The 16,407-nt window shown below is 43.0% G+C and overlaps 3 protein-coding genes across 3 annotated transcripts in view; 1 reads left to right on the top strand and 2 right to left on the bottom strand.

Annotated features, from left to right (window-relative positions):
• Positions 1–2,965, top strand: part of T265_13063 (hypothetical protein) — a gene marked incomplete at both ends in the record, with an annotated part of 20,009 nt that extends 17,044 nt beyond the window's left edge. Inside the window, 2 exons of the mRNA XM_009167015.1 lie at positions 1,992–2,228; positions 2,777–2,965. Of these exons, the coding sequence (XP_009165279.1) occupies positions 1,992–2,228; positions 2,777–2,954 (415 nt within the window). The remainder of the gene's footprint in view (positions 1–1,991; positions 2,229–2,776) is intronic.
• A 946-nt stretch (positions 2,966–3,911) lies between these two features.
• On the bottom strand, positions 3,912–11,204 carry T265_02660 (hypothetical protein; the record flags this gene model as incomplete). The annotated part of the gene is made up of 3 exons (XM_009166962.1): positions 3,912–4,200; positions 6,515–6,754; positions 11,074–11,204. The coding sequence occupies 3 exons, from the start codon at positions 11,202–11,204 to the stop codon at positions 3,984–3,986; spliced, it is 588 nt and encodes a 195-aa protein (XP_009165226.1).
• A 2,236-nt stretch (positions 11,205–13,440) lies between these two features.
• The window catches only part of T265_13062 (hypothetical protein), a gene marked incomplete at both ends in the record, with an annotated part of 17,341 nt that continues 14,374 nt past the window's right edge, over positions 13,441–16,407 (bottom strand). The window contains one exon of the mRNA XM_009167014.1: positions 13,441–13,567. Within this exon, the coding sequence (XP_009165278.1) occupies positions 13,442–13,567 (126 nt within the window). The remainder of the gene's footprint in view (positions 13,568–16,407) is intronic.

Genomic DNA, 16,407 nt, shown 5'->3' with positions numbered 1-16,407 from the left:
ACATGGTGGTCTTCACTAGAGTTGATTAGCGGACCCGCTGGGTCGAGTTTCTTTGGACACACTTCTCGCGACCACCTGATGCTACTCAGTCGGACTATTGAACTATGCCGGAATTCTGAAGGTTACCACCCTCCAGGAGCCACCTATGCCCTCGGAGATTTATAACTGCCCATCTCCCAGCGCTTTTGAGCTCCTGATCCGGGTGACCTACCATCCGTATTGTTCAAGGATAGAAGAGAAGTCCTCAGTCAGCGTTTGTTTGATCTATCTGCATATATTTTGGAAAAGGAGAGTGTCCCAGATGAATGAAGAGAACCGCTTCTAGCGCCCACTTTCAAAAACAGGGCTCGTTTTGAGTTCGGTAACCACAGAAGGATCAGCTTTACTCCAACAGTAGAGAAAATCTTGACGTCGCTTGTCTTTCGTCGCCTTTATGGTGGCCTTTATGGTGACTTGAGAGCATCAAACAAGATTCTGGCCCGGTAGGGGTTGCCTCCCCACACCGTCAGTTACCAGGATAACGCCATACCTATGAATGACCCACATTTCTAGTGTTTCTATATTTTCAAGGTGCATTTGATTCTGTTGGTATGTCCGTTCTCCTGAATACGTCTTCTCAGCAAGGAATACCCCGGAGGTTTGTGAATAGGATAAGTTCTTCGTGTTCTCAGACTTACGCACGTGAGTATACGGGTCGCCCCACACAGGCTTCTGCACAAAATTTGGTGTCTGGAAGCAACCTCCACTCTCTCCGTTCTATGTAATTTTGTGATCGACGAGATAATATGACCGTTATAGAGGGTTCAAATTTCCACTGTTCAAGTGGCTGCTTACCAACTTTATCGATCTGGTATATACAGGCAGCATCATTCTTTTCTTCGAAGAGAAGGGACAGGCATAGATATTTATGGATGAACTGAACAGGCTCATCCCTTCCTTTGGCATGCGATTTTCACCCACCAATTTTAAGGTCATGCTCGTGGACATGCAGTCACGGAAGACGCTACTTGCAATCCAGGCCGAGGCATTCGAGTCTGTAGAGCGTTGTACTTACCGTGGAATTCGCATTAGTTCCGATTGACAGATGAAATCAATGAACGAATCTCTAAGGATTTGATTGTGTTTGCCGATTTGTGGCACCTATATTGGCAAAGCTGCACATACAGAAATCTCAAGTGACGTGTGAATCAGGTACGAACCGTTTTGTTGTATGACAGTGAGATGAGATGCTCTACGAGCATAGGAACTGCGGCTTCTCCAGGTCTTTAACCCCCTTTGTTTCAGGACCACAACTCGTTTAGGCTGATGCCCGCGAGTTCCCGGCGTGATTCTTGGTAGAAGAGTGTTCATTTGTGTAACATGGACTTCGATCAAAGGATTTGTAGCACCAAAAAGTGCAGTTGTCTGATCATGTATTGTAAATGCTGAGTCATCAACTACCGGAAAGAATACTGTTTTCCTTGTCCAATTCAGAATGACGCAAGCAGAGGGGTGGTCAATCTTTGACCTGACAGAGTGGTAAGAAAGCGATTTTGAAATTTCCGGCTGTTAGAGGTGCAAGTCAGCTTTCACAAAGAGTCCGCGTGATACCCCCTTTAGATGGTTGGAGGCCCTGCAAAATACGGTTGCTAATCGCTGTCCTTCGTATTCTTTTTATCACTTTCTATCCAGCTGCTCTGAATGAGTGTACGGAGGTGCTAGCGTCAGGCTCCTTTCCCACCCCTTTTTATTCTTTTATTCACTATAAGGCTTTTAAATAAATTATAGTTGTTCTACAAGGAAACATCAGTAGTGAACACTGATATTGTGTTGTCGATAAGGGCGATGATTACTACGTACATTTGTTCGTATTTTTCGTTCAGGGACATTTTATTCATCAAAAGTTTCAAAGTTGTAGGGTGAATGCAGTTGAATGCAGAATTGCTGCGCATGATACGGTTGATTTCTCTCGCCCGAATTGCGTCATTTTATTATTTGCTCCCCCATTTTAGTATCGGTGGTGCATTATTTGCTGTTTGTTGTCATCATCAATGTTCGTGGGAGGAAACCGTTGGTCGAATGTGGCTGGAAAATGAGGCCGGTCTGACTGCGCGAGAGTTTGCCATTGCGGCGCGCCTCTCCAGCTGGGCCACATGTGGATTTAAACGTTGTCGGCAGTCCACCAATCCAGAAGACGATGATGGACATTCGAAACAGCCAAATACATCTGACTTGTATGAGCTTGCCGGGTGAGTTTTGATCTGGATTAGCCGGAGTTTGATTCTGATACTGGCTCAATCGGTGTGTCATTCGATCATCTGCTTAGTGACTATAGTCTCGTGTGGCGCTTGATGCCGAATGCGTGTACCTTACCCAGATTTTTATACGCAAACTCATAGGCGTTCAAATGGCCCGCCGAATGTGTGGGCTGTCGAGGATTCCATATCTGGTCGAAAAGGTGGTTCTTCTTGTTTTTTCTATCTCTTGATCATCACAGCTTCAGTCGGGGACACAGGCTGCGGTGGCCACTCTTGTTTGTGGTTTACACATGGTCTAATTTGAGTCTATTTTAGTAATCTGTTTATCTGGATGGGTTTTGGTTTTTTCGCTCTGCAAGTCAAGGTCATCCACGGTGACGCAAGCTTTAAAAACTGTGTTTTTGACGTCTATTATCCACTAAGAATCCGCCCAGCTAGATGTCACGGCACAGGTATATTCTAAATACGGTATGAATATTCTAAAACGCTTCGTTTCCCTACCGGCTCTTGTTTTTTTGTTTCGTTTCTCCTCGCCTCAGCTTGACCAATGAAGAAAGAATTTCCATCGGTCACACTTGCAAACGGCTGATAAACTGGGGCCGACTGTGTTTCATCAAAAACGAACTGAAGTTCCCAGAAGCTGCTATGTGCACGTATACGACGGTCGACGTGACTCCGGAAAATCTTGTCCTCGTTGCTTCCAGTTCATATAGATGATGAAACCTCTCCCTATGCTACCAGATTCTTTCGAAAATATATTTCGTCTGAAAACTCCTGATTTTTTATTTGACTTGATTCTACCAAGGCATAGTGATTACGGTATCATGCGTCAATTGATCTGAGCTTCTATGCACTCACCGATTCGCGAACATGTTTGCGTTGCTGTTCCCGAAAGCTGGTTTTCAAAACAACCTTCAAGTTTACAGGGAATGACACCACTGGAACTCCTAGGTGTGACTGAACTACCCGCATTTTTACCCGTTGGGGCTCCCTTAATCTAATTCTCGAATTACTTAAGGCTTCGCACCCTCCCGGTTAGGCAACGTTCTGTAGCCTCAACACGATCAGAGTTTTCAGCCGACAGTAGATTTCCTCAGGAGGGAGACTCCTTAAAGAGTGACCACTGTTCTAATCTGAATAGGAGCTGTCTTCTCCAGTATCCCTTCTCCACCATGCTCTTTCACCATTCCGCAGATAGGGTGCATGACTCTCCGTGGAGATTGAGTAGTGAGATTCTCCTGTAGTTTTTCATATCCCTTTGCCGTCAGTTGCCATCTGTGTGAGACATCTTTCGCTATCTACTCCAGCAGATGGCTTTTGGAAACAGTTGTCACTCAGTTGTCCTTTTTTCGGTTTTCGGTCGTACACGGTCGTTGCCGTGTAGAGCAAACTGATAAGAACTTGCCCTATAGGCTTTTAACGTTGCAAAATAATGGTATGTAACCGTTCAGTCTTGTTTGGACGAAACTGGGACTATCGATTTTTCAAAATCGGACACTGCTACCCGGGCTAATCTAGAGACAAAAGACCGACAGAACGGTTTTACATTGTCTAAGGAATCGGAAGCAATCTAGAATGCACAAGAGGCGCGGTCCGTTTTTCTAGTTCGGTTATTTTGGCACCATGGTGTACACCAAAAGGATTATTTGTGCACTCGATCATTTTATTGCAAGTCGGGTACATTCACTTATGAACTACTAGGGTTGGAAAATCTGATCGGCAAATATTCTCATGTGTTCTGCTCAACTAGTGGTTAGCATCGAAGAATTCTTGACTTTCAGTTGGGCTCGGTCTGATCGTCTTCTTACCCGCTTTCCAGTTTGCCGGGCAGACTTCTCCGTGTTTCTCCACAAACTGGTAGGCATCCAACAGGCGTAAGGCTTCGTCAATAGAACGACCGACCGTTCGATCGTTTATCATTATTTGTCGCAGAATGCCTTTCCCATCAATAATGAACAAACCGCTAAAATGTAAAAGATACTATGATCAATGGGAAACTTTTAATTGTTTGCCTGACCTTACGAAAATTTGGTTACTATTGAACCGAGTGGATTAGCTGTAATAGAGCACTATTGATGGTTCGTCCATAATCCACTGGGTATAGATTTAGCCACAGACCCACAGATATGTGTGAGTGCAGCCCGTACATTTGACGGCATTTGATGGTTCTCTATCTAACACTGCTGTTGCCTATATTCAAAGTCTCTGTGGACCGTTTTGGTTTTCCTCGCTCTCCAGCCGGTATTCCCTCCAATCATTATGGTTCGACTGTTTTATCAGTCCCTCATTCTGTCGTTCGAAAATTGACCTCTTGAGGCTTCTTGGTTACCTTGTGGTACCGTTGCTGCAACTGTCATCCTGATTGATATACATGTTGATGAAATAGGTAAGAGGTAATTGACATCAGAGTTTCGGTACTACGAGTTTTGACCTAGGTACGACTATGCTGAAGATAATATTGCGCCTACACTATGACCTTCAAGAAGGCAGAGCCCATCATGGGCTGTCAAATAGTTTCCAGCATCCTTGTGAGTAGTGTGTTACGTCTTACAAAATATTTCTTGCGAAGTAGTGTATATGAATGAAGTCCTGGGCAGACAACGTCCATGGTTATCGTTGCTGGTGTGAATAAAACTAACGAGAATATTATACAGCCCAAATGCTGTTGCTGCTGCTTTTGACAGTGGTGATGTTGACGTACAATGAGAATAAATGAAGTCTTCGCAGCGGTTAAAAAAAACTATTACCAGATAACAAATGAGATTTGACTGGGCAACAAATATATAAAGATACCCTGATCCCTTACCATGTAGCCTAATCGTTGTCTTATAGGTTTACGATGGTTCTTTAGGTTTCATTGGGACCTCTGCAAGTGATTATGCGTAAACTATAACATGGGTGGAGTTATCATATGCAACAGCTTCACAAGCTACATTTTCTCTTTTCCCGTCGATGATAACACCGCCAGTTGCAGTTTAAATTAGGTCACGCTACTCTCACATCCACTTTAGAAACAGAGATAAGTGAGTTGCTGGTATTCTCAGTTGTCCATGTGACGTGCGAGCCAGGTTGATCGCCAGATGAATGACGTTTTGGAGGCGGCGTGAGATGTGATTCACTCGGCAAACTTGCACACATAAGCTCCATGGATAGCACTGCTGTGTTATTTATGACCTGGGTGGAACTAGACTTCCTAAGAGATATATTTTCTTCTAAACAGGAGTCCAGAATGTCCCGTCCAAGCAAATCACCGTGGTAGCTATGGAACATCCCGCCACTGACCAAGCAAAGCCTTTACATTTATTTTATAACTCGAGTGATAATGTGAATGACACGACGCTGCCTAGTTGCGCGTTAACTTCACTGTTGGACCTGTGACTGACTGATTGATTGCCTACGCATACTTCAGTTTCTTTGATCTCCTGTGGAGATTTATAATGGGATGAAACTACTACAGCATAACGTGTTTGTGAAAACCACTGTGCCCACTTCTGGAGAGGCCAAGAAGGCAACCGGTTTTGTGAAATTCAACCACCGAGTTTATATGAGCGACCCACTCTAGATGGTACATTGTGTTTCGGATCTTTTTGTCAGACTAGTCAAGCGTGTTTTTCTAGTTGTCAATATCTTCACCATCAGGTCTCTCGCTTCTATAACCTCATACAACTTTTCGGTTACATTCTTTGAGCAGCCATAGTCCGCCCTATATTGAACACAACTTTGCCTTGGTATACATATATCTAAATTGGTTAACATATGACCAGCCTAATATAACAAGAACAGCCAACCCATTTCTGACTGTTGCACTCAATTGGATAGTGAAGTCATTGAATTAGTAGTATAATCCTGTAACTTTTGGGAAACTGATTCACCGCAGCACGTTACTTGATCGTGCAAACTAGCAAACAGAGTTCTAACGAATATTGGTTATTCAATTACACTCACGCGAAATGATTATCGTCGACTTGGGATATTCCGAAACGGTGTTATTTGTGAGAATCTCGCAACTGTAGTTTTACTCAATATAAGCACCTGCCTCTAATGGTCGCGATTTATTCCTCCCTAAGGGTTTTGTTTCGCATAGCTCAATAATCCTCTGGTGCACTGCAAATTAAGAATGAATGAACGAATATTCCCTGTCTGGCATGGACGCATCAAAATTTTGCAGTCAATTTTGCAGATTCATGGCTAAGTTCGTTCGGTCTCAGCACATCCTGTGACTGTCGAACGTCGTCATGTATAATTTTTGGGGACTCGAATTTCTTAACTTTACTCACCGAAATGTGTCGCCTTGCACTTCATCCAGTACACCATATGCACGTGCAATGGCCTTCGACGAATCGGCTAGCAGAGGAATTTGCATTGGCCCCAGTCCACCCTTTTTACGTTCAACCTGAGTCCAGGCCAAATGAGAATACTTCGAATCTGTAGAGCAGGCAATAACCTGGCAGTTGCGATCCTTGAATTCATCCACTCGGTCGCTGAACGAAATGATTTCGGTTGGACAGACGAATGTGCTGAAAGACAAGAGATATTTTGGTAGCACTAGTGAGACGATTTGATCCGATCGGCCAACTTATTCCGGATGACAAGGCGCAGATGCTATATCTCTTTCGACTAACTTTATTTCCAGGCCATCATTTATTATATGAGAGAATGAAACTCTAATGGATCTTTTGACCACTTTCAAGATTTGATCGGTGTTTGGAACGACTGTAATTCACCGTGACGAAACTATCTAGCTGATGACGTTAACGTCATTCTGCGTTTCATATTTCATATACTGCAAACAGAGTCAGTACTCGTTTGGGAGCCACACAGCCCAGCCGCGAGTGCGCGATTTTCTGTCCTAATTTGTTGCATCGGATTTGATAACAACAACATATTGGATCAAGTTCTGTTTGTTGCGGAAAAAACTTCACACATACTGGGTCCTGGTCACAGTGGTTGCCTCTGGGGTAGGGAGGTCCCTTTTCGGGAAGATAGACCAACCATCCAATTTCATGTGATAGCCGAATGGCTTTTAATCCACCCTCCTAATACTAAAGACAATCTGTTGTATTTTTTCGAATTCCACCGTCTTCTAGATGTGAAATACAGTTGTAGCACAATGGGCAACAGAAACAGAATACCACTAAAGATTCATGCCAAACTTGTTCGAGGGGCCTCATTAGTTGAGACAGGTAATCTGCCACGTTTCCATTCTCCCTATAATCGTTCTATTGTTGTTGGCCATTCGCTATTTTACCTCTCCGTTCTACCTTCTGCAGACTTTTCAATTCGTAAACAGTAAAATGGTAAATAACACTTCCATGACAAACCAGTGTTCGCCTGGTGGTCACTTGTCACACTGTTGTGTTCGACCGCCATCAACCAATCGGAGAATTGGTTATCTTTCACCTCGTTTGAGCAGTTGGCTAAATGAAACCAAACTAAATAGTTCACCTTTTTGCGTTTTCCTCCACGCTTTCACTGTCAAACTGGTAGATTTGCATTTCCCCTAGAGATGATGGTCCGTCTGAAAGTTCACTTAGTAGTTCGTGCCAGAGCACGATTGAACGGAATCTGGCATGCCACTCGAGGCGCACATGATGTCCGAAAGTGTCTTTGGGAAACAGCAAGTGAAAAGCTCTGTGACTTCGTTAATTTTCGACAATAGTATTACCGTCACACTAATAGGCAAAACGGTCTTACGTTAGCTCAGTAGTATCTGTTGACGTCCTTTCGAGTGAGCTCAACGGTCTCCACTTCGTCTTTGAGGAGTAGGAGCGCCTTATCCCGTAACAGAGTTCCCATCGAGAAATTGAGCTTACAGTCTTCGAAGTATCCTCAGGATTAACTGGAAAAATAGCCATTGCGTCCACGCTGTATGCGACATCTCATGACTTGCCGTATCACACTCGTTATGCTTACGAGGCAGTGTTAGAAACCCGTAGAGCTAAACATAGCTTTCAGTCATCCTGGTTCGCCATAGCGGAGCAGGTGGATGTCTATGCCAATTCTGAATTCTGAAAGATAGTATCCCCTGGTGGGCAGTAGTAAGATCGAAATTCTAAGATAGTTCCATTACCATTTTTGGGGAGAGGGGTTAATGTGACCCTCTGAATTCAAAGGTCATGTTCACGGAACCGGGGCGAGGTGGCCGGTTTAGGGGGAACAAACTGACATGGAAGCCGGTGTAATCGAAATCAAAGCCGGCTTATCCGTGAGAGCTGAAAATCCACTGAACTCGTGTCTACGAATTTTGCAACAGGCTTTACCAAAAACTGAAAAACGGAGGATTTTCGTGCACAATTTGCAGGCTGTTTCATGTTATGCGTACACGGAAAAAAGCACGACTAACGCGAGTATTCATTAATCTTTTAAGAAGACCGCCTCAGTAAAGTGATCACGCAATATATTCTGTCAACCTTAAACCGCTGTTCGGTTTCCGTAATCCACTTCCAAAAAAGAGCGAACTACCTCAGTGCGTGGTTGTTGACGCTGTTTTTTGAGAGAACTTCTTACCATACAAGGTCAACAACTACAGTTAAGTTTTATTCTTCAACAGATGGTGAATTTTTAACGTCGTCAGTACGGGCCGAGATAACAGGAGTAGCTAAAAGAACGGCTACTTTAAGAAGATGAAAAAAGCTGATATACCAAAAAACGACACATTCCAAGAACGGACAACAACAGGTAATAATGTAAACACATCCCTAGTGGATGACCTTTGATGGATTTGCTGTAAGTAGCCTGAAGTTGGCCTAAACATGGAGCGCGAGCTTTAATAGTTCAATATGCAGGGAACGAGTGGTTGCTGGCATAATTCCCTGGACAAAACTAGCATAGGCTACGAACTGTTGGAAAATGATGAATTCTACAAAGGTGTCAGTTAAACCGCTATACACGAATGAATATCTTAGATGATGAGCAACCAACAAAGTCTCATTTTTGGGGCTCTGGGACAAAATAGAGGATGCGTCAGGTGACCAGTGGGATGCATTCCAACACATTAGGGTAATAGGTGACGTCGACCAAACAGATTTCAATGAAGACGGCCTCAACTTGGTTACATCAGAGTAGCTGATGAAACCGATTCAAGATTTATTTGGGAATGGCTTGCTCACTAGTAAAAAGGCCGATCTTGTTATGTGACGGTTTGTAACGCTAGTCATAAACAAGGCGGGTGACTCAATCATGAAGAAAAACATATCTAGAGGATAAAGGAATACTGGAGTAAGCAAGTAGCTTAAGAACTAAAATATGAATAGTCGATAACCATATCACCGATATAATGTCAACTAATAAAGAACAGAGGTGAGCTAAGATGTCCTGTATGCACAGAAATCACTAGAGGGCAGAATAATTCCTTGGAGAACACCGGAGCTAATGGAAATCAGGAATGTCCACATAGGGAATATAATGAATCTGAAAGGTTACGTTGTTGTGTGGAATGTTGTAAGTTCCAACTAAGGCAGCTGATCGTCGAGTTTGTGCCCATATTTCAGTAAGTTATTTCCCGAAAACATGTGCTCTGAGGATGCGCGAAATGCTTTCATGGCCACTTTCTCGATCTAATCTACTACTGACCCGGAGTTCCACTTAACATGCGAACGCTCAAGGATTCGGTGAGTGATGCTTCAGTGACGCGACTGTTGTCTTTGAGCATAAACTACGCTAACCAATGACTCTCCCTGGATATGAGCAAAGGAGCTATTCGGTCGAGCCAGTTGGAGGGTGGAATGCTAGTTGTTATTGTTCGTGGTGAATGGAGAATAGATAACTACCGGGACAGAAATAAGTAGCAGGTGCTTGACTGAACACGATGGATAAATTTATGACTCTAAGGAATCGAGAGGTTAAAGTCTGTCCAGTAAAGTGGTATGGAAAATGAAGAGACACTCAATTACTCAGATAACGTACATCTATGGATTTAGGGTTGATTATCAGGCGTGTTTAACAAATGCTCCGAAATCGGGCATTTCTGGAACAGGCGAAGATGAGGAGATCCCTTGGTTCACCAGAACATATGGACAGTAAGAGATCACATGCAGATTGTTCAGATAGCTTTCGTGAGCAGTAAAAAGACAGTGGGAAGTTGGTAAACAACAGACAAGGTCAGATTTACAGCAGAGAATGTTTCAAAGGCCTGGGTGTCGTTTCTGCAACAGAGGAGTCATCTTGGTCGTACACGGTAGGACTCCATTGCTCATTAGGTCACCCATACCCATAAAGGGCCGGAGGACTATTATTTCAGTATGCTGATTCACTAGTCTCACTATTTTATGGAATATCAATCCACATAGCCTAAAAACTTGTAAGATTTATTGCTAAGGTCTATGCACTGTTGGAACAGGCCCCGTGGATGTATTGGAGATAAGCGTATATATAGGTGGCGAATTGTGGGATTCTGTCAAATTCGATTAAAAATTGTGAAAACCTACAACCAAGGATATCGTACAAAATAAATCAATCATTCTTTACTTAGTATAGACCTGCTAAAATGTTTCGTGCGCGCTCAAAATGCACCTCAATTTTTTTATGAAAAGGAAAGAAATAGCTCATAAACTCAGGGGACACTTGTTCTGAGTGGATAGGATCTGCTAAAATCAAGAAAAATGGGTGGACTTCTGTTTCAGATACAGGACATTTTGGCCCTTCTTATCATAGCAGCTCTACTCATTCTGCTTTGATTTGTAGTGCTAGGACCAAAATAAAACTTGCCCGAAGGGCCGCGAATCATTGCATAGTTACAGTGAATCAACACAGATGATCGACTATAGAAAGACAAAGTAGTCTATATGTTTTCAGAATGTCAGACAAACTGCTAAGTTCTTCAAAATCGAAAACTCACAAGTCTGCTGGATAAAAGAAAAGGATTACGTATTGTCCTTCATAATCTTTCAGAGTAATCTCCCGAAATTCCCCATCGATTACAGCCTCACCCTTGAATTGCGGAGCTGGCGTTGTTGGGAGAAGCTTCATGATGAAAGTTTGGTAGACTGGATAGTCAACTATTCCGTAAGTTGTTAAATTTCCAACAGTCTGAACCAATCATATTCTTTGTTAGCGAATCACCGTGGTAACCGAGATTATTTTGAAATTCACGTATACGGCAGATCAGTCAGGATACCATAAACTAAACCTAGATGGCTATTGGTTGTTAACGTGTGGACAGACTTTAACTTCAACAAGACCACAAAACCAGTAGCAGATTATTCCCGCGGTTTAATCTCTCATACAGTGGAATCCATCCGGTTGCAAGTGAAGCCCTGATGTACTGACAAATTGGCACAACCTAACATAAACCAGAGATTCAGCTAGCATTCAGGTGAGTTTCCCCCCAAAAAAGACAAACTGGTGTGCAAATGAGTGTATTTGTTTGCATGGACGGTGCAAAGCCGCCGATGTCTGATGATGAACATCTTGACCATCTGACATAATTGACCTTGGTTATTGTTCTGTTCGCTAAGCTGTGAAATTAGGTTGCGAACCCCTTGTCACCAACCGGTGTGAACTCATTAGTGCGTCTATTGTTAGGCGGTGATCAGTGCCTAGACTGTGCATAGGCCTATGTATGTCTCGTTGACGCTGGGGAATGGTTGACTTCTGCTTCTGATTGGTCAGTTGAATGGCTGGCGGACACCGAGTCTGACCTCTCCGACTTATTCCATGAATCCTTTGATCTGTCGGTTGAACGGTTGTCATTTTTGTCATTTGGTCAGTTTGTTGCCTAGGTGTTCTGCAATTAAGTTATCGATTGGTAGTTGGCTTGTTCGCTGAGCTGGGCAACCTGATTGCATGCAGTCAAATCAAACTACACTTGACCCGCTGTCTATAATTTAGGAGTTGCACGCACTGCATGCCTATCTACTGAGTTACCACTCGGAGCACAGCCATTCTATATAAACAGGTAGGATTTTGAAAACTTTACAGGATGAGGGATTTTAGTTTGAGTAAACGACGTTTGTGGGATGAAGCTCATTATGTGTCTCTAGAGACCCGCGCTATGTGGTTGCGGATATAATCGTTTGCCTAATAACCACAAAGTAAGCACGGTTTCATAACGCCACTTTCACTGCAGTTGAGCACAAAATAAATTCAGAAGCGAACAAAACTTCGAAAGCATTTTGCTCGACCCAAATGAGGCTAAAAGCACATTTTAAGGAGATTCCCGACAGTAAACAAATGTTTTGTCAGTTTCAGGAGCTATATTCCGTCTAAGTGTGAGTTAATCAAACAGCTCATCAGCTGCCCTTGGGTGGAAGGTTTGGCATTCAACCCATAATTAGAAGGTTGTGAGTTTGAATCTCCCCGGGGCAACAGAAGTCCATTCACCCCAGCCTACGTAAATTGTGACGGTGGTGTCGATCCCTCAGCTGTACAGGGTTGCTAGCTGAATAGATGTAAAGCCTCCGTGTCCATCAGTCCTAGTGCTCACTTTGATAGCACATTTCAATTAATTTGAGCAATGTTTTAACTTGGAATTTGAGGTAGCCAATGTCTTCCCAGGTAAAACAGGGGGCACAACTGGTGCGGCATTTTCAACGGAACGATATAATAAACGATGGAATCATTTGAGATTACTGTGTCTTCCGTCAGAATTACCTCTATTTCTACAAGAATGGAGCATTGCACTTACGTCCAGTTTGATGTCCAAGTAAGAAATGCAACTCGTGAAAACGCTGCCTCCTGATGAGTCTCAAGACAGACACAGAAGAAGAAGGTTGTCGGTGAGTTTTTTCCAACCCTTTGATAAAATTGTACCAAGCAGTGTGCTCCGAATTCTTGAATATCATTTAAACTGTAGTCAGCTAAAGAATTTTACGAAAGGGGGACTCAGCTGAGATTTCGATAGATCTCCCGTGAACACTTTTTGTGAGTTCTTTGTGGCAAACGTTTTTCGAAGTGGTGACTCATGAGTCGCCGAGTTTACTTTACTTCTTTCCAGTTATTGAAATAATGATTTAACTCATGCCTAACATATTCAATAACCCAAGGATAAGTTTTAATGCACGTTGTTCGATGTGCTTCACGGGAATTTATTCGATAAGATTAAAGTATAGGTATAAATATAAGGATGTGAGATAAAAGTACAAGATACAGCTTCAGAAATTTACAACAGTACAAACCAACCGCAGTTCCTAAGAGAAATCGGAAACAGTGGTGAGAAATATCGTGCAAAACCATGCAATGCGAACCAGTATTCTGGTTGGAATTCAACAATCTACTGAATCTTTTTTATCTTCATAACAAGAGAACGTTGCCAGTTTTGTACTCCGTGCGGCCTCCACGTGCGACTGCAGTTGACTATTGGCATTTGCCAGTTTCTTCTCAAGACTTTGTACCTGAGTAGAATGAAAACAATGGGAAATTTGTAACATGATAATGTGGACGATACAGTAATCTTTAAACTCCGATTGCTGAAGAAAAACGTCGATTTTATCGGGCGGGTTTTGTAATGATCGGGTTTTCGCAACAATTTTGCGAAGCTGAGGGCCAGTGGGAGGTCAAATATACCTCCAATACGAACTTAGAAAGCGCCAATAGGATGGATTTTGGGGAGCGTTGAGCCTCTATGACTGCTTCCTATGACTTACTATGATTATGACAGCGACTGTAAGTTCGGGAATATATTTGCAAGGACAGTTCAACGTCAGTTTATTCATGGGTTTGCCACTTATGAGGTCGTAGCTGAGTCCTCATTGATATCGGTCCAATAGGATTCCCTGCTTTAAGTGTTCTCAATATATCAATGCCTAACGCAAAGAGTGTAGATGCGACCAAAGTTGGAAAGCTTTGTGGAGACGTGACAGAAGTTGAATGAATCTTAGTTTGTTTCAAAAGGTCACCAGGTTGTTTGCTAATCCAGTGAGGGGAGAACCCTGTCAATCAAAAGCTTCAATAATTCCTTATCTTCTGTTGACAGTAGATCAGAGTAAGCTACATTGTTACGTACCATAAGCGCTGCCGGTGTTTAGTACCAAGACTAAACCGTCATACACCTATTACGCAAAGAACCTTTGCTAACCCCTTCACACCATTTTGTCGCACTGAGTGTATTTTCCGTAAACCTATTACTAACCTATTATTATTGGCTCTTTGGCGGAGATCATCTAGTGCACGTTAAAAAGGAATATGGTTGTAGTGTCATCGCTGTGGTCCATCACACCCTCAAGAAGGATTCACACTGAAGGATCACTTCACTTAGGGGAACTTCTTGAATTCCCCGTAGGCCCGTCAAGAAGAAAATCAAACTAATCAAACAAGGACCCAATAGGTAGACAACTCCCTCATGTGGGACACTGCGTTGTCCTTGTAGAAACTTTATTCTTAATAGTTTGGCTCCTCCCCATGAACTGGTAACGCAATGAATTCGTGTAGCTGAGGCGAAATCCACAAAACCGAACCATTCGGCAAACACTCAACATGCCCCTGAAATTTCCGGTTCCCCGTAGTCTGGCGATGTTGCGTGGTCAATCCATGGCTTGGTTCTGTGACCAAGTTTCGATTAATTCAAACAGATGGCTTTATGTTGACCTTGCTGTAGGGTTCACTTCTCGTCAATCTTTTCAGATATCGTGAAGATGGTCCGCAGTAACGAAAGTGATGCAAAAAAGCGTCACCAGAGATTCCCTTTGAGCAGACTATTCAGCTCCCTTCCGTCACTTTTTCTATTGAAATTCACGTACTTCTGATTTACAACAAGGTTCTCGATTTTTGTTTCACAATAAATTATATGGGTCGCCCATAATAGTGGTATATTTTAACGTCAGTTCTTCCTATTACCGCTTTCAATCTAATTGTTATAAGACAGCCTCTTTGTAATGATTACTCATTTCCAAGTTTAGGTTGGCGCCGGTTTCGTCGTATATGAGTACTGTGTTAATCATTAGTAAATGTGGTCAGTACGATGAGTGACCAACCAGAAATTGCCGTCAAACTTTATGGTACTCGGGACCAGATTACAAACTTGTATTTGGCTACATCGAATTTCATACTGTTGATATTTTGTAGGATCTGTTTTCCTTATCTCTGCAGTATTTGTGTTCCAAATGTGCAGCGGCAGCGACCTGAAATCCACACATTTGTTTGCCACTGACATTTTGGCGTAGCCTGAGTAAGCTGAATGCAGCGTTCTGGCAATAAAGTGACACTCAAGCCAGTACTCAATGATCAGTCAGCATCACACCTATCAGGTCAGTGTGGCCGGGCACTTATCGCGTATTTCCCACCGCCAGCTGGCATAGTGTAGACGCAGAGTAGCCCGAACTGATGGAGACTGTGGTTAAACGCAGTGCTGTGGGATTTCTATCTTTCTTGGGGTCCGAATCATCCTGGGGTCTAGGTGATCCTCCTTGTGCATCGCCGGCAACCTTGCAGGACGTGGCATGTAACTGATCTCAGGAAGAGTAAGAGAGCATATTTGCACTCCCTAGCTGAACTGCTAGACTAGTTATTGCCTTTTGTTTTGTGCTTTTTCTGTGTTGAGTGGGGTTCACAAAGAATGTCTGTTTGGTTCTTCTCTTAGCCTCGTGCACTAAGTTGATGCTCTGACGTGTTCATCTCCATGATGTTCCAAGACCTGTTCATTTTGTTCTTGCTCGTCGCATGTTAAGAACACTCGATTTATCCTTTCCATTTTATTATTCTGCTATTTCCTTATTGTTTTATTAGCTACAAGTAGCCATATTGTCCAATCATTTACTGTTTTCGATTTTGGTTGTGTTCTCCTAGCATACAAGATGTCGTTCAATAAAGTCACCCTAACCAGCGGCTCCAAATCGAGGAACCATAGGAAGAAAATGGATGAAAGAACTCAGCATGCTGTTCTTTGAAATGTAAGGGTGGGCTGGAGCTCGAGGAGTGATAAGAATTCTTGACCTTAGATTGTATATGTTTGACTATTTTAATTAATGTTGAGCAGCCTAGAAGTTACTAGTGAGTTAGTTTGTTTCCTAAGCCTGCACTATTCAAAATTTCGGCCTGGTTTCTGGAACCCGTCTTCTACTATAGTTTCCTCTAGATCTTGGCGTTTATTGCCTCCAACCAGAAGCGAATTCCCTTCTCCTGGAACTGAATCGCGGGATCTTTAAGGAATGGAAAAGCGGTCGTTGATGGAAGATCACATGAGATCCTGATTGGAGTATGCTTGCAGTCTGCACTCCTGGGGAATGTCTCTCTCTCC

Source organism: Opisthorchis viverrini (genome assembly GCF_000715545.1).
Source record: "Opisthorchis viverrini unplaced genomic scaffold opera_v5_34, whole genome shotgun sequence".
Taxonomy (NCBI): domain Eukaryota; kingdom Metazoa; phylum Platyhelminthes; class Trematoda; order Opisthorchiida; family Opisthorchiidae; genus Opisthorchis; species Opisthorchis viverrini.
Note: the sequence above shows the minus strand (reverse complement) of the source record. Positions and strands in the feature narration are given on the sequence as shown.